Source organism: Aythya ferina, assembly GCF_964211825.1.
Source record: "Aythya ferina genome assembly, chromosome: 3".
Taxonomy (NCBI): Eukaryota; Metazoa; Chordata; class Aves; order Anseriformes; family Anatidae; genus Aythya; species Aythya ferina.
The window spans coordinates 12,372,800-12,390,778 of record NC_140298.1 but is presented as its reverse complement, the minus strand read 5'-3'; the positions used below and the strand labels follow the sequence as shown (position 1 = coordinate 12,390,778).

Here is a 17,979-nt window from a genome sequence, read left to right as displayed (position 1 = left end):
AGGGAACAAGACACAGGACAGCTCCTTTTCACACACAACTACCCCGGGGCCAAACACGGGCATGAGGCACACAGCTGGCTGAGTGACAGACAGAGAACCCCTGAGATGAGCTAGCCTCTCATGTACCTCTAGCTGTCACTGAGCTTCCCCCATGAGCAAACGTTCTACCTGATTAGGGTCATTAAGTGTGAGCAAACCCATTCGAAATGAGCGCTACAGGGTGGCACCCAGTTAAAAAGGTGCCTTTTTACCTGCTATGAGGAGGTGCTGGGTTAAGAGATCCAAGGGATTTAGCATCAGGTTCTCAGCTGGCTCTGCTGAACTCAGCCCATTGCCACTAACAAGGATCTGGTCCATGGTTTTGTTTTGCCTGTGTTTGTCGCGTGGATCATGGAGCCATGCTAAAGTCTGTGGAAAAAATGATAGAGCCCAGTAATGGTGTCCCTCTCCCTCAGACAACCACTGGCATGGCAGGCAGCATTCTGGTCTTTCAGGGACTAGATCTTGCTGTGACAGTATCTCTGTAGTTTGTAGTGCCTGCTCAGTCAGTTTTGGGCTGCCACAGACAGGGGAGAAAGCCCTTAATGAATATCCAGGCCCCACACCCTCCACAGTTCCCTGGGAAGAGGCCAAGGGTGCTGTGAAGTGCTTAGCTAGCTTCTTCAGTGCTGCCTGGAGAAACACCCTCCTGGTGAAAGGAGGCAAGCTGCAGGGGAGGCTGTAAATGCAGATGAGGATGGGAGGAAAGCTCCAATGGCCTGACTGAAAATGCAGCAGGGAAACCTCAAAAGAGAGGAAAAAACCCAAGTGAGTGAAGAAGGTGGTAGAACAAGGGTGATGAGGCAGAGAGAGAAGAGGTGTAGGGACAGAGCCCATCCAGAAACAAGAGCCTGTGAGCTGTCTGCACTCACCTGCACAGAGCTATGGCCCCCAGCAGGGCGTAGATGGTACCTGATGGTACATAGGGTGTAGGATGTAGCTAGTCCAAAACTGCAGGACATGCTCTCCCCCACAGAGCAATAGAGACCGCTGTGGCAACTGTGGGCAGAACTGGAGAAAAGGGGCTTGTGCCCAGCGCCATTCTGAGGGGAACTCAGCACTCTCCTGCAAGTGGAAGAGGTCTTTTAGTGGCACATTTACCACAAAATATATGTGCTACCAAAGCTCCCTGCCCCACCAATATAAGATCAGGGAGAAACAGAGCCAACAGAAGCATCTCTCACACCATAGCAGCTCAGGAAGCCTCCCTCTCCTAGGGTAAAGAGAGCTCACAAGCAAGGAGGGGGTGGGAAGGAGCTGCTCCTTCAACTCTCCATGCTGGCTCACTCCCTTGTTGGTAGTAAAAAGGGGCTAGTAAGACCCCCTAACTGAAAATCTTAACAAAGAAGGCTCCAGTTCCCTTTAACAGCGCTTCTTTCTTCACAACTCTGCCAATGCCTCAGCTTCACAGAGCCAGCAACAAGCTCTCTGCAGAGGCCTGAGCAGTGTTGTCTCCCAGCCCTGCCAGCACCTCCTCACCCACCAGGCCCCTCCTAGCACAGAGAGAAAGAGAAGGAAAAGGGGACAAGGATGTGAGGTTGCAAACACTGGTTAAATTGTCTTTTCCCTTTTAGGAGCTCCATGCAGAAGACAACACCAGGTTCTGCCAGAAGGATGACAATGAGCAAACATCCTTCAGCGACCACAACCCGCGGCACGAGCCCAAGGGGGGTTTCCGGAGCTCCTTCCGCAAGCTCTTCAAAAAGAAATAAGCAGCCCCAAAAAAAAATAAAAGGCAGGCCACAGCCTAAGCGCGGCAGTGCTTCCCCAGGTCCCTGAGGGTGGAGACAGACAGCGAGGCCCCGAGATGTCCCCCGACTAACACAGTAGGCGGAGGGGTGGGGGAGAGGAGACTGTCACGACTGCCTCACAAACGCGTCCTGCTCTTCCTAGCACAGGGGAGGGCCAGGCTATGGGTTGGAGCAGAGCTCAGGCAGCAGGTCCAGAAAGCACAGGAACTTGCTAGCTTTTACCCCTGCCTGACTTAACTTTCCTCAGAGTTTCGGAAAGCTTGAGCCAAATCCCGTTATCTTCTCCTCCCCCTCATCCCTCAACACTGCTCGATTTGCCACACATCTTCGCTCTTCCAAATACAAGCCCGGCCTCATTTGGGCTCACCCGCAACAAAGGGGTTGCATTTGCAGCCTTGGCATCCTGGCCAGAAGTCTGAAATTACCCTCTTTCCAAAGAAAAACCACCATCAAAGATGTCTTCCAGGAGGCCGGCTCACACTTGGTTTTGAGAAAGACTAACAAGCATCAGCTGAAGCACCTGGGCTTTGTACTGCTTCATCAGCATCACCCCTTTTTTTTGGACTTGCATCACTCCCTGAAATCCTCCTCCATCTTTTAGTCGATGCACTGTTGTTTCTTGACTTGCCTCTTCCTGTACGGATCTCCGCTCTTGCTGGAGACAGATGACCAGGGCCTGCCACAAGAGACAAAGACTCTCCTCCATTCTACACCCACGGTGGATGGATGCAGACACTGCAGCAGTCAACCAGCTCCCCGTATGCAATACATCTTAAATACTCTCTGCTCTCTTTTGATCTGGCACCACCTTACGAGCCTGAGCACACGAAGCACCCTGCTGTGGAGTAGTTCTTCTATAAATAATTGAGGCACCAGGGCAGGAAAGCCAATGGAGCCCCATGTTCAGAGTTAGAGCATTCCTTCACGCACAAAGACACGCTTCTCCCCACAAAGCCATACACATGCCCTCACCACACCTCGACACGACAAACCCTTGGCAGCACCATTCTTCATAGAAAACTACAGATTTTGTCTTTTTAGATGATATGGAGAGAAACAAAGCCCTCTGGTGCATTATCCATGCCACACCCCAGCAGCCTGTTGGTACAGGGCTGTGACATAAACTGAATTTGGGACATGAGGAGGGCAGTTTGAAGACTAAACATGGTTTTACCTGCTCTTTTGGCAGGGTTGTGACACTGGTCTATCATGAAGGACAGTTTCACCTGAAAAGATTGTGGACTGTCTGCATGGGGCCAACAGCAGCCACTGGGGAGAAGGGGTGAAAGGCTGTGGGATTAGAGGCTTGGGACTAACACTACTGCAGGGTGACTGAATCTGGTGCTGAGAAAAGCACCCACCACGCTGTATGGCTCTCCAGGCAGTGGCAATGTTACAGGGAGGGTAGAGAAAAGGTGTCCTTGCCACAGTGGCTCACCCCAAGGCAGACCCAGGGCCTACAGCTCTCCCATAGTGCCAGCTGAAAGCACGCGCCAAGAAAGTGACCAAACTAAAACTTCAGAGACAAAAATGTCACAGACGATGCCTGCCCCATAGATTTTACTGGACCCAAAATAGCTGCCAAAAATCCACCTCTCCTCCTTCTGAGGTGAGGGGGGAAATATATCTTTTGGAAACTATTCTGGGAAGATTTATTATTTATGGTTTTTAATGACAAGAAGAATTCCATCTCTCCATTTCTCACATCCTCATTAAATGAGGAATTCTCTGGCCCTTCCCAACCGGAGCTACTCCACACTGAACAGCCACTGCCTCACCAACACACCCCTAGAACTTCACAGCTCTCAGTCAGTGCACAGCCAGGAAAGAAATACATAATAAGAGCCAGGCATTTGTAACTGAGCCATCAGCAAAGCCTGTTTGTTCTGCAGAGAAATCAGCCACAGACAGACCTACTTTGTCCATGGACCCAGAGTCTTATCAATATGGATGAGTTTCCTTCCCCACATCATCCCTATCCTGTCATGCTGAATTTACTTGCTGAGAAATACTTGGATTTTGAATTTCAGTCCAATGTAATGCACTGATGCCGTCAAGGGCTCTGAGTCTTGTGTCTTTGTGTGTCACACATGACAAGATCTCTGTCCTTCACAGAACAAACTTGCTCCTCACACTTGTCAGACAGATGCCAGTGTAGAAACAGCACAAGAAGAAAAATCTATGTGCTAACATCTCCTGGGTGAGGAAATCCTTCTAGAGTGGCAGACCCTTGCTTGTAAAATGCACATGGATTTTAGCTTCTATTTTAGTGATTTAAGGCATGGTCAGAATTGATGGTTATTATTTCTTTCTGATCCTGTATGAGTTCTTACTTCCAGGCCTATATTTATCATTTGAGATATCCTGAGTATTTCCTTGTACCTGCTCAGAACTTGCAAAATGTAAATAAAACAAATGAAAACTGCTCAGCACCACAACAGAAACACAGCCTCTTGCAGGATCTGACCCAACTTCACCTTTAGTATGTGTATGTACTCTGGAATATTTTTCTTCCTGTGCCAAATAAATGTTGCTTTTAAATAATGCTGCTGTCTCTTTTACACTGAATCAGCCATAAGACTGCATGCATTAAAAGGAGGAACATGTTTCCCAAGGCCCTTTTGGAGGCGACATCATTGACAAAACCCTGTTACACTGAGTACACAATCACTTAAGAAGACTGTTTCCATACACCTTATTTCAAGGCTCTGAACCAGCAATCTGATAAAAAGCTCTTGCTCTCTCTAGACTTCTGCTCAAGATCTGCTCCTGCTGTTGGTGCAGCTCGGTGGGACATTTCTTCAGTGCTACTCTCCACCTCTTCCTGCTGCCACTGCTACAGACATTAGCCTTCACAAAAAATCCCACAAGCCTCCTCCCCTGACATACCCAACACTGAAATTTCAGCTATCCAACTCTGTAAGAGATCTCAGCGCATTCCTGTATTAATGATGAATCTGTCACATATCAATTTTTTGCCAAATTTAATTCCAGCTCTTGCTTTTGTCACATTCTCAGCAGACCCCAAAACAATGACACCACAAAGGGCAACCTCAGCCCTGGTGCTCATGCCTTCCCTGCAAGCACAAGTAACATCCCTACTACTGCTCCCTGCAGCCTTGCATCCCTCAGGACCGCAGTCTCAGAGATAAGAATATGCCAGCTGAGCTTTACATCAACAGCAGAAATACAGTTTGATTCCTGTGCACACTTACTGGGATGTTTCCTCATCAATTCCCCTTTGACCAGGTGGATGCAGAACATGCCTACCAGCTGCTGGGAACAGCCAACGCCTGAGACAGTCCCTGAGCAGACACACTCCCATCACGGCTGTGACTGTCCCAGATCACCTCTCCACAGCATTACTCCCTGCTTACTACAGGTATCCTAAATTCTCCTCTGATTGCAATTCACTTTGACTGTCAGAGCTAGCCCAGGTTTATCCTCCCACCACTACATTTCTCTAAGACAACATAACCAAGGCTAGGTTTATAATAACGTGGGCACTTTCTCCTACTTTCTTTCCCAGAGTTGCAGTGTACCATGGCTTCCTCTACATGTTCTTCACGTACTTGCACCTCAGCACGGGTTATGCAAATATTCCTTGGTACGGGCAGAAACACTGCAAGATGTTCCAAGGAATCCACTTCTGTTTTCCAGACCCCACACAAAGTGTTTTGGGCCTTTCTCTCATGCCTGAACAGGAGGAGCTGGGGCATTTGTAGCACTGTCTTTGGCCGCTGTTTGGGTTTGGAGGGGGTTGCAAGGTGGATTAGATGGAGGAGGCTGCCATAAATATTAAGCTGTTTCTACTTGCAAGTGGTTTTCATTTACTGACTCTGCTCTTTGAAAGCAGGTTTGGTCTGTTGCTAGATACAAGCTATTAAGCATACCGCCCCTTTGTTCAGTATGATCTGATTCAACAAGGAGACAAGACACAGGCTCTTGGACGAAACCAACTAGCTAAAAAAAATAATTTGGCAAAACTGAAGGAACAATATTTACCCACAGACTGCAGATCCTGCGATGCAGTAAGCTGTAACAGAAAGCTGCAGAACAGGAGTTAAACCTACAACAAATAATCCTACGGCAGAGGACACAGCTAGAAGATGCTGTCACTATCAGGAAGCCATGTTGTGACCCCTACCGCACACACACCTTGCTTTCTACTCCAGCCAGAGTACCTTCTGAGCAGAGGATGCTGTATGTTAGCATTTTACTACCCTAAACAAAACCTACATTTCTAGCAGACTCACAGATGTCCTTAAGGTCAAAATACACAGTACTAAGCCTAAGGCAGCCAGTTTCAGACTACCAAGACTTTTAGCATATCTAAAATATTCAAAAGTGTACACTTGTGGGATATGTAAGGCTTTTTTATTATTATTTTTAGAACATATCTTTTAATGCCAAAACGTAACCACCACTATGAAATTTTTGCTTAAATGCATTCTGAATACCACTGCAGACACAGCATACAAAGATCACCCTACAGACAGGTACACAGGTCACCGGGTGTGCCAAGGGAAGGTTACTGCTTCTCTTTTCTGGACTGAAACAGCTTTTAGCATTTTGTCATTTTGGCAAGTAACTGTGCCATTAAACAAAGGCAAAAGTCCACGTATACTTGAACAAACTTGTCAGAACCTAAAATTTGTTCTTTTCACAACCAAAAAAAGTCTCATTTCCCCGTAACTTGAATGAATGTGCCCAAAACAATGCTGACAACATGCACCCCGATCATCTACGTTCCTCTAACCTTGTAAATATTACAATGTTCTTTTCATAAAAGGCACATTTGGCAGCTACTGAAATCGTCATGCATCTGGCACATTTTTCCCCCCTTCCAACTTTTCAATCATCTGCCTCATGATTTCACATTTGCGTGCTAAGAAGTCAAAAGAAGTGACTTGCTCTTTCCTTTGCCCTATAACACTGCAGCAGCTGATTACTCGATTCAGTTTTTTCTTAAAGGCAAAAGGGAAATTTGCTCACAGTTGACAGCAAAATGCACTTAAAGGTGTTGTTTTAACTTTAAAGGAAAAAGGCATGGGATTTACAAACTAAGTTAAAATCACTTTTGGCTTCACAACTGTATTGGGCCACATATTTCTCTCCTTAATGAATATGAGCTAGAAAGTTTCCAGCCCCTGCATCATCTGCGTTTTGAAGTTACAACTCAACAACTAAAAAAGGTATTTCATGCCAGGGGGCACCTATAAGACTTCTCAAATATTTTAATATCATCTTAAAACAGCCTTTTTGACTAAACTCCTACTTGTTGTCTGGAAAGACATTAGCATTCAGGAGAAAGTCGAAGAAGGATTTTTATATCCTGCAACTAAATGCACTGCTCACAGCAGCAAAGCATTTAAGAAGTATTTTGTTTAACTTTCCTGTAATTTTCTAATAGAAATATCCACGAATGAGGGGTTCTTTCTGGTTGAGCTTAAATTGCAGTAATACTGAAAGTACCAGTAATAGACACTGCCTCAGTAAAATGCCACACTAGCAACTGGACAACAGCCACAAAGAAGTGAAATGATGCTAATTATTACACACTGGCTTCTCGATACAGACTGCTGAGATGCAAATCTGTGCAAGCACTTCTTCAGGTTGAAAAAAGCTTCCATGTATACAACAAAACCCTCTCCCAGAAGTACAATAATCTACAGACCTTGGCAGTGGTAACTCCAGTGACATCATTGCATTTGAAGCAAAACCCAACTGAACAGAAAGCCTGACTTCAGATATACGTAAAAAAATAATTAAACATCCAGCAATTGTCAGTCTAAACCTTGAAGTATTTAAATCCAATGCACTAGCATAGATTTATTCTTACTGAGACCGACCTCTCCCTCCCTGATTTAAGAGAGGCATATTAGAGAAACAGGTTAGAGATGGTTTCTTGAGAAGGGAGCACTCAAACACTTCCATGGTGTGGATCCGTAAGTAGGACAGCGTTCTCTGCTAGCAGACAGTTACAGAAAACCTTTGTCTGAGCTGCTAAATGTCGTGACAGGTACAGGTAGCTTGGGTCACCAGGCAGCAGAGAGCTGACTTTCCATACAGCGTGCCGAATGGAGGTAAACACACCGAGCTTGCAATACTGGCACTTCCAAATTCTCAGAGGGCTTTTCTGGGCTAATACACAACCATGGCATTCTCTCTGGAAGAAAATAAACCCAGATGCTGCTGCTCTAGACTACTTATGAAGTATAAACCTTGTGGTGACAACACAAATCGTAAAGTACTGCACCTCTGAAGTTTTGCTGACCTCTGTAACTCTTCAAGCACTTCATTTTCCTACTGTGCTGACACATTTTGCTGTTGTTGTATCAGGCACTCTAGAGATATACAGCAACTCACCCAAGCCAGCTGCTAGCCTCCCCGCAAGCATGTTTCTTCATCCAGGAAGCCACTTCATCATCCCAGGCCACATCAGCACATCCAATGTTATTTACCCAGGAGCCAGATATAGCATTGTAAAAATTATTTCATTTTCCACGTGAAAGTATTGTCACTAACACAAACATGGTCCAAATAAAAAGTCATTGTGGATTAAATAATCATTAATGCAAATGAAACTGTCATGAGACAAACCAGGGGCTTAGAAGTTGTACTCAGATCTCCTATCCTAAATGCAACAGTTTTTTTTTCCTCATTCCTTCTTGTTTGCAGCTGAGTCGATGCCTCATTTGTGCACTGTATGACTGACCTGTTCTGCTGGGCTCCAAAGCACATTTATGCTAGGTTCTTGCACACCGGCCAGTATCACCATTATCCAGGTATCCCACCAATAAAGGAATTTTGTCCTCAAGCAGAGATGCAAGACAGCATTCTGCCCATTTGACAAAGGAAAAGAGAAGCCAATTGACATTGAAGAAATGTCATTAACAGGATCAATGTGAGATTCCCCCCCTTCTAGTGGAGGACTTCACCAACTGATCGTTCCTTTTGCTTGGTCTGCCTTGACTACAAATTTATCAAGAGGGAGAGATACAGATCAGAAAGTCTAAAGAATTTTCCCTGCTAATCCATGGATGACCCAATAATTTATATGACATTTCCAACAGTAACAATATTTTCAACATTCATGTTGCTTACATCTGAAGAACCAATAACCTAAATCACGCCTCCTATAGCTTAAGGGTTTTTACCAAGATCCCATTTAAGAACGTTCTCCTCTGAAGCCAAAGTTTAGAGATCTTCATTTTTTTCTTCTTTGACCAGAAAAATGTTCCAAAGCAAAGTTGTTAAAGACATCAAAGAAAGAACACAACTGACACATTTCAACGTTTGACCATGATGAAAACTGCTGTTTTTGTTGACGGAATCGGAACACTTTCTGAAATGTAAAGACCACACAAAAGGATCAAGGTGCACTGCTCAATGGCATTGCAGAAAGCATTAAAAAAGGTAATTTCTATCATCGTTCTACAACACCATCCCTAATGACACAGTTTTCTAAGATGCATTCTGCTTCCAAAGAAGAAATGTGATAGAATTTTACTTTGACCCATGAGCCATATTAATTGTAGGTGAGATACTTCACACTTCACAAACATACCGCAGTGGAGATTATAGAGCTTCTTTTCTTCAAGAACTGGCATGCATTACTGTCAGTATTGTCTAGAATTGAACAGTACACAGGTTTATGGATAATCCATGTCATGATACTTATGCCAGTACATGTTCTCTCAGGTGCATTTCAGACATAGAAAGCTTCTGTAAAGACTAATATAAGTTTGAATGTCCCTAGCAAGTGGCATATAAGAGGTCTGAGGAAATTTTGTAATGCGTAATAGTTCACTTTGGGAGTAAGCTAGCTTCTCCAATATTACTAATTATTACTTCGATACACATGCCAAAACCGACTTCTATTTAGACTCTTACAACTCAAGTACATCGACTGAACTAGGAAAAATATGTACCACAACATGTGCTTACCTGAAAAGCTGAGTTGTACATTTGTCCGTGTAATAATTTAACGTATGTCAGCCAAACATATCTGTATCTTTATTTCAATTAAATTAAAAACAATCTGCAAGTATATTTATGCAACATTCACTATATACACATGATTTATGCAACTGCAAGGCAATTCTATGTATGCTGATTAATCTATTGTTAGTAAAACATGACAATAGCTATGGAAGTTGGCCAGTGAGTGCTCCTTTTCACAAGTGACTCTTTTCATGGCATGACTGAAAAAGAATAGCTACTAGCCATGAAATGGATTATCGGTAAACCTTAAAAAGAACATGACAACCTAGCAGAGATTAACAGTCTTCTAAATGTAGTAGTATATTTACTTCAGATGATAGTGCTGCCTTTTTTTAAAAATTTGCTGTTGTTTCAATGATGTAAGACTTTCATCTGCTCTATCTAAAGAAAGCAATAATTAGACATTATGCTTCCTGGCAAAAATTTATTTTTGAACTGGCACCATAATATTTCAGAAAATAATAATAAAGTACCTCTTTGGTGAAGCCTAGGTACCCCCTACTACTCATTGTAACAACTTGTAAACAGGACCGCAATACAGTGCTATGCCTTAATTCTAACTCGGTTAGGTACCACAGATCTTCCTCACAGTCCTTCTCATAATTTTAGGAAAGTATTTTAAAGCAGGGAGTAAAGCAAAGGAAAATTAAGAAGGATATAAAGTTCCCTGTTTGAGATTTAAAAAAAGTGCATAATGTTTTCATTCCAAAAACTGTGCCACTGTATGGAACTGATGGATACAAGACTGTTTTCCTTCCTGTACTGGGCATTACAGATCATTACACAAACACAGTCTCTGCTCATTGGCCAAAGAAGTCCCTCAAGTCTGTTTTCTGGTACAATCAGTTGTCCAATTATCTTAGAACAAATGTCCTGCATACTAAAAGAAGAATAGCAAGTTAACCGGTTTTTCACTAGAATGTCCGTTTTTGCAATTCCATTTCTGTACACTGCATTTCCAATCAATTGGAGAGTTTTTAGTGTTTGGCATACACATCCCAACTCCTTGGCACCACCAGGTTCAGTGCATCCATTGCCAGCAACAGACGTAGCACCAGGAAAATGTGACTCCCAGCGCAGGGGACAGTTCAGGAGGAGTGGGCATTCTCCAGCAAGGGCGGTCCGTCTCGATGCATCGATGGGTGTGTGTGCTCCCTTTTGTAAGTTTTTGGAGGAAGCTTTGGGATATGTTGAGAAGTGCTTTGTCGTGGAGGAATGGGTGGTCCAGCAACAGAATGGAGGTCCACGTCTTGTTGTATCAAAGGCGGGGATGGAAGATGCCTCCGCGCTACATGTGGGGAAGGTGTCTGAGGGGGAGGGGGAGTAAACGGAGAGGGACTGTTTGGGAAAAAGGTGTTACCAAGTTCGCTTTTTCTCCCCAGTGGTGGAGGTTGGAGGTGTAGTGGTGAGCTAGAGAAAACATCTGGAGTTCGCACAGGTTCTCGTGGTGGTAACACAGGAGGGCTTTCAGGGGGGTCAGAGATGCAGGTCCGGTCAGGCACTGAGTACCTTGGTGAATACACTTTAGAGGTTGGTTGCCTAGGAGGGATTGCTGGTGGGCTGTCCAGGTGCGCGGAAGTAATCTGAGGTACGCAAACATTTCATTCAATAAAGCTTTAGAGTGGCAGCAAAAAAACAAGACCCTGCTGTGAAATGGGAGCAGAGCTCCTGCCCTGCAGATTGCTCTATCCGGTTAAGCAAAAGACACAGCAAGCAAGCGCACAATGAAGATGAGGAGTAAGGAAACAAAAGGGAGCGGTGGTGCATGAAACAAACACGTTCCTCATTGTGATGCAGACAGAAAAGACAAACGGACCAGATGAGCAGGAGGGGAGAGCATGGGTGTATCAATACATGAGTTAATAGCCAGGGATGCAGGGAAGAAAGATGCACTGAGAGGGGAAAAGGCAAGCCAAAGAACGATCAGAGCAATAGCTTCCATGCTGGTTCCAGATCTGCCCACTGGGTAGGTCTGGGTATCTTCCCCTGCCTCCCCAGAAACAGGCACTTAGGATGGGTAATAGCACCAGATATTTCTCCAAGAAAATGTGGAAAAGGGAGAGGCACATGATGCTGAACAGAGTTAAAAATGAACTATGCTCAGATGGAACTAAGTAGGCACAATTACTGGAATGGTTCCCAGGCTGCAGCCCACTATGACAGTTTCCACCGCCTTATTATGTTTATGTTTTCAACTGCTTTTTGATAGGAACTTGAATACACATTAAAGTCTGCTGGCTGGCAGCAGAGTCAGCTGTAGTCCAAAAAGGACATCTTGCTGAAGAGACATGCAGAAGCCCTCTCTAAACCCAAAGACATGCAAAGTAATTTTGAGTGGAATTTTCAAATCTACCCAATTCTCTGAAGCCATCAACCAGCTCCCAATGAGATCAAGAGAAATTTGACACTCTGCAGCAAAGGCTAGATCAGATCCCAGATGTTAAAGGAAGATGCAGCAATGGCTGAAGCAGGTAGACAGGACAGGTGATCAAGGAAAAGCACTGAGCACCACAGCGTCAAGGGTCAAATATTCCTATGAATCTTTTCAGGAGACTAAGGTATATTCATCGCTTTCCATCAGTATTTTTCATCTCTTTACCCCGGTACATACACCCCAAAATGATGCTCTGAGACAATTATTGCAGATTGAAACATCTACCCGTGGCTCCAAGTTCTAGCAAAGTGTGAGCCTAATCACTCTGGATTGATAGACAAGATAGAGACATTCTTAATCCTGAATTTAGGTCTCATCTGTTAATTCACTGGTTTGGGATCAGGATATAGTAAGGCTGAACTGTACAGGCCTGAAATACACGGCTGCTTACTGTTTCACATACAGTTGTTAAAAAATACACATTATCTTTAGGAGTTCGTTTTCTATTGTACCCTTCCCTCTTCTCCCAGAAAAACACCCGTTTTTCCTCTTACTTACTTTTGATGGGGAGGATTCAGCGGGGGCAGACTCCGGTCTTCTTCGAGGAGGAACTGGAGGGGGAACATGAGCTTCATCCGAATTTTTGGTGAAGTTTATGGATGACACAGAAGCGGATCCTAGTGGGCATAAAAAGAAAAATCCCAATAATGATAAACTTTTATTCAACACGGTATATTTCCTTTATCATTGTCAGTAAAGATATCATTAAAGGCAGCATGCTTTTACTTTAGTAAATTACTTGCTTGTAAAAGGCAGCATGAAACAAGAGGTGTTAAAGGAATATATAACTAAACAACCCTCTACCTTGCACATCCCAGACAAACTGCTTTTCTGAGCTGCAATCATCTGTGGCCACTAATCCCTGTGCTTTCTTAAGTAATCCTTAAGACCAAAACCCACACCACAAACTTGTCCATGTTAACACAACAGCACTAAAACAATATCCTGAACCTGCAGTCAGTGGGTCAATCCAACAATGAAGAAATATCTTCTTAGGAAGTACTTGGGAGACCTAGTGAGGACACTAGGACACCCCCTTGTGGCAACGAGTTCAACAGGGCACTAACTTTGTATTTCCTTTGACAGCCCTCCTACATGTACAATGTGAAATACTGAAAGCGTACCATATAGCATAAGCTTCCTTGTATGTTGAAGACAGAAGAAAAATAGGTGCTGATTTTTCCTGATGCATTTAGAGCAGGGCAATGTTGATTTTAAGACATTCAGGAAAAACATCTACATACCCTGAAGCCAATTTGCAATGGCAGACAGCAAAATAAGGCATTCGCAGAACATTCATTTCTATTCTCATGGGTCACCATCAAACAGATACTCACTGAATACATTCAACACATATATATATATATATGAAAACATACATGTATATATATGTGGCAGCAAATCCACAGCTGTTATACCAGATATATCAGATATACCTCTGGCTTTCTGTTTTGACAGTTTGTCCAAAGACATGTAATACCCAGCACATCTAATTCTGTTTAGTTTCTCCCTTTACAGTGAAAACTTATAAAAATGGAGTAAAATGCACTGAAAGTTTCTGCCACTACAAGGAGACTACAGTGACTATAGAGACAGTCTAAAGGCTATCTAAAGGTGGTCAAGACTAAAGATGGTTTTACCTGTTTAAGACCACAAAATCTAATACACACAGTCTTGGCAGACTATCAGTTTTCACCTACTTGCATGAAAAGGACTGGAAGGATCTGAGTCAAATACACTGCAGGCATCTGTTGTGCTCGAAGTAGCAGAAGCAGGGGGTGGGGTCAAAGGTGTTCGTGGAGAGTTTGGTGCAGATGCTGTGGTTTCGGTCTCGCTCTCTGGGATGCGACTGTAACTAATTTTTCTTGGCTCCTGTTGCAGGGGTGTAGGGTGTCTCATGGTACCTGGTCTTGGATTAGATGGGCGAACACCCGGGGACTTGAGAGGGTAGCTGTACTTTTTGGGCTGAAATGACAAAAAGGAAACAAAGCGTCACACAAAATCAAAACACACCAAACAAAATCAAAATGCCAAATAAATCACCTCTCTCTGAAAGACAAATGTAAGCATTTGGGAGGGGGGGGAGAATACTAACAAATCTTGGTGGAGGCTTGACATTTCGTGGCTCTATCTCTAGGGACTTGTTGAACAGATAATCTGTAAATTCTGTCTCCATGCTGTTTCCCATTGGATTCAGGTTTTCAAAAAATCTCTGAAATACAAGAAGGTAAAAAAAATTACATCAGCTAAGCTATTTCTTTGGCGCTTGTTTCTATTGCATAAGTGATCCCAACTGCTCCATAGAAGAGAGAAAACGTTCAAGTCAGAAGCAGTGATAAATTTTTAAGTTAGCAAGTGCCTGTTGCCAGCCCTCTGATGGACATTCCTAGTGCTATGCTTGGCCTAAAGAAACAACTGTGCTAGTACCATAAATATTTTCTGTAGTGCAAAAAGCAGACCAGGTTAGCTTGAACACCCTCTGAAGAAGTTGTATACAGCCCATCTCTACACTGATGCAGGGGAAGGCTGCTCTCAGAACACATTCTGTCAAACCCTGAGGAGAAAAAATACCAAGAGAAAATCCTGCAGTCTCTTAAGATAAACAGTCCTATGGCTCTTTGAGAATACATAGCTGAAAATACATTTAAAGAAAAAGGAGAAAGAAAAGCAAGCAGCAGACTGCTTAGGGAGGAACACACAAACCAAGGAGAACAAGTACACAAGGGGACAAAACTGTGAGCATCATCACCAGTACATGAAGTAAATGCAGTGTTATCAGGTAAGCCTGAAAACATAAACAAAAAATAACAGAGGAGAGGAAAAAGACAACTGGGCTCACTACAGGCCAGTGATAAATAAAAGCAACTGACTGAAGAACCGTGAGAATCTGGCAGTTTCTGTTACTGTTTAACACTGATCAGTAAGATCTACCTACCAACACTCCAGCAGCTGAAATTAAAAAAAAAAAAAAAAAAAAAAAACATAAAAACAAAACAATCACCCCCCACCACCAAATTGCAAGCATTGAGCTTTTTGCTCTTACAGACTTGAGAGCTTTTTGCTCTTCTCTTACAGAGTTGACAGATTTTATGGCAAGCCTTCTGCTCATCTCTGATTCAGTCTCTATCAGCTGGTGTTATCACGACAGAAGTACCTCAAGGTGTGGACACATGGAAATAATGCCACTTACCCTGATGTCAAATTCTACTCTTAAACAGTATGGCTGGTTCTGGTACTGCTGTATCTCTCCTGTTATTTCAGCTACCTTTCTCCTCTTGCTGAAGTTTATAAGTTCTTTCCCATGTCGCTTTAGAAATTCAGGGTTGCCTTCTTCTGTTTTCAAAATGTTAGTTAAGTAAATTCCTAAGGAGAACACAAAAGAGATTCTAAATATGTAGTACAAAACAAGTGGGAAGGTATGTGGTTGGAAAACAAAATTCTTAAACAACTTAATTTGTGCATTTTAATTACTTAGAAAAATTTTCATTTGGGGTCAATAAGTCACAGCTCATTTTCAAATAAGGCAGTAACTTAAGTATTTTAATTGTTGTGAATTCTGACTTTTGCATTAAAATCTCCAGGTTTATGCATCCTGCCATTGTTTAGGAACCTCACAACACTGAACACTACTAGCAATTTGCAAGACAAGTCTACACTGAACTGAACTGCTTTCTCTCAACTATTCTGCCAGAATTCAGTTCTATTCCACCAGAGATCCCAGCTAAGCCCAAAAAAAGTATTTGTGTTTTATTCTTCTGTTCCACTCCTGCCCTCATAATTACATCAAATCATGATCATTAGAGAGGAGTTCGTCTCAAGTCCATGAATGACCTGGCTGAACTGTCACACGACTCTTCTGACTGCAGCTTGAGAAGTAAATAGAACTATTCATGTGTGATCATGCTAACCTCTACTCATCTCTGAAGCAGGACAGAAGGTTTCTTAGCTGACCTTATCTTTCTTTGGAGAGCTCTGGCGTATATGTTTCCCAAATTTGTGAAAGGCCAGAAAAGCTATCAACACCATTTTCTTTCAACTGTGAAGTCTGTGCTGGACAAGTACAACGTACTGTGAGTGAGAACTGCAGCAAATGTCCAAGCAGCAGCAATGCCTTCTGCCTAATTTCATAATTTGCTAAACTTCAGAAACTCCAAGTATCCTACTTGGAAGAACTCCTCAGCCTGATGATGCAGAACAGCGTTCTTTACCAAAATCTATTTTTATTTCTTGACGTTGTTTGGGAGTATGTGGGCGTGTTCCCTTCTTACCTGCAAGTAAATATTTCTAACATGCCCACCTTCCATTTAAGGGACAACATTTGAAACTGCATTTAAAGGAAAAATGAATAACTATGTAATTAACATATTCCAGGTATACTAATTCTTGCCACAAATAACATATGCAATTATTGGTCAATTTAACATTTCTTTCACATACAGGCAATTAACAATTTCCTTTACACAATCAGTCCTGCTGCTAGTTTAAGCAAGCCAGGGAAAATGCTTTGATGTCTGGGCAGCTGAAATTCAAACCCGAATATCCTGTTAAAACTGAATTCTCACTATTGTTCATACTTTTGTTTAGTGCCTTAGCTCATTATTTTCCAAAGGTTTATGCATGATATAGCTCGTTCAGAACCCTATATACTTACCAAAAAAAGGCACACAAGGAGGATTAATGGACCTGAGTTTTGCCAAGTATTTCTTATAGTGATCCTCACTCAGTTCATAAGCTTCTTCCAGAATCTTCTTCTGACGACTGGGAATTTGCTACAGAGAGACGAAACCGGTTATTTGGAAAACCAGTGTAATGGCATAAGCCAGCAACAATACTGAGAGTAACCATCTCCCACTGATATTTAAGTCAGTGACCACAAGGACAGTGCCCCACCATCTCAGGATCTTGCTACCTTTTTCTGCCTTTCTGAAGTGAGGATTGATTTCTTTCTTCTGAAACCCAGAAATAAAAAAACAACTCTTACACCCTAATTGATTCGGTTGTTGGGAGATTTACTTTCCTTGTTCCTTCTCTGAAGGACATGCCTACTGAAAAGGTAAGCTTTCAATATAGCTAAGGTGCACTACATTACACTTTCATACCAAAAATGGAGAACATTTCATCACTGTACCTCAAATGTGTGATCCAACCTATACACTGCTGCAGAGTTCATTGCACTGACAATCTCAAGGACGCCATTAAAGTTGTTTAGCTCTTGAAAAACTTGCAGGATCTCAATTATTCGGCTCACTACAATTACTCTTTCCTCTAGGTTTTCTGTTTCTACAATACATCTAAATAAACAAGAACATTTGATTTTGTATTGTAGTGTTGAAGAGTTTTCCATAAGAAAATATTAAGTTGTAACACATATAAGTATGAAAAGTTTATCAAATTATTCAACAATTCCGAAAATTTTTAGAATAAAGTTTGCTTTGAAGAATTGAAAGACTAAAAAGCTGAAATCATTATGGTAACATTATCTCAGGGACCAGCTGTAGCATCTAAACACTATTAAACTGAAATTCTCCCAGAACAGATTTTTTTCACAACATCCTTCTGAAAGTATTGTACATATCCAGTAACGGACTAGGTGCATATTTTAGCAAAGTCACTTACTTTTCAAACCACAAAGTGAGGTTAGTTGTATGCCTTATCATTTTGAGAAGGTTGGGAGAATTAATTTCTTTATCTTCCTTTGTCCACACACTTCCAACTAGTTCAGATGGCTGCACAGCTCTAAAAAAAAAA

At 42.6% G+C, this 17,979-nt stretch overlaps 3 protein-coding genes across 9 annotated transcripts in view; 1 reads left to right on the top strand and 2 right to left on the bottom strand.

The window, feature by feature from the left end:
• LOC311434954 (uncharacterized protein) overlaps positions 1 to 888 on the bottom strand; it is a 32,240-nt gene extending 31,352 nt beyond the window's left edge. Inside the window, exon 1 of the mRNA XM_084515452.1 lies at positions 252 to 888. The gene's annotated coding sequence lies outside the window, so the exon portion shown is untranslated. The remainder of the gene's footprint in view (positions 1 to 251) is intronic.
• ARHGEF33 (Rho guanine nucleotide exchange factor 33) overlaps positions 1 to 4,334 on the top strand; it is a 30,161-nt gene extending 25,827 nt beyond the window's left edge. For all 6 annotated transcript variants that reach the window (XM_084515448.1, XM_084515446.1, XM_084515445.1 and 3 more), the window contains one exon: positions 1,614 to 4,334. In XM_084515448.1, the coding sequence (XP_084371574.1) occupies positions 1,614 to 1,751 (138 nt within the window). In that variant the 3' untranslated portion in view covers positions 1,752 to 4,334. The remainder of the gene's footprint in view (positions 1 to 1,613) is intronic.
• SOS1 (SOS Ras/Rac guanine nucleotide exchange factor 1) overlaps positions 907 to 17,979 on the bottom strand; it is a 57,492-nt gene continuing 40,419 nt past the window's right edge. Inside the window, exons 15-22 of one of the 2 annotated variants that reach the window (XM_084515443.1) lie at positions 17,848 to 17,967; positions 17,360 to 17,522; positions 16,883 to 17,000; positions 15,422 to 15,594; positions 14,327 to 14,443; positions 13,932 to 14,196; positions 12,730 to 12,848; positions 907 to 1,104 (exon numbers count right to left, since the gene is read on the bottom strand). In XM_084515443.1, the coding sequence (XP_084371569.1) occupies positions 922 to 1,104; positions 12,730 to 12,848; positions 13,932 to 14,196; positions 14,327 to 14,443; positions 15,422 to 15,594; positions 16,883 to 17,000; positions 17,360 to 17,522; positions 17,848 to 17,967 (1,258 nt within the window). In that variant the 3' untranslated portion in view covers positions 907 to 921. Of the gene's footprint in view, positions 1,105 to 9,787; positions 11,381 to 12,729; positions 12,849 to 13,931; positions 14,197 to 14,326; positions 14,444 to 15,421; positions 15,595 to 16,882; positions 17,001 to 17,359; positions 17,523 to 17,847; positions 17,968 to 17,979 lie in introns of those variants that run through there. The other variant, XM_084515442.1, reaches the window with a different exon arrangement.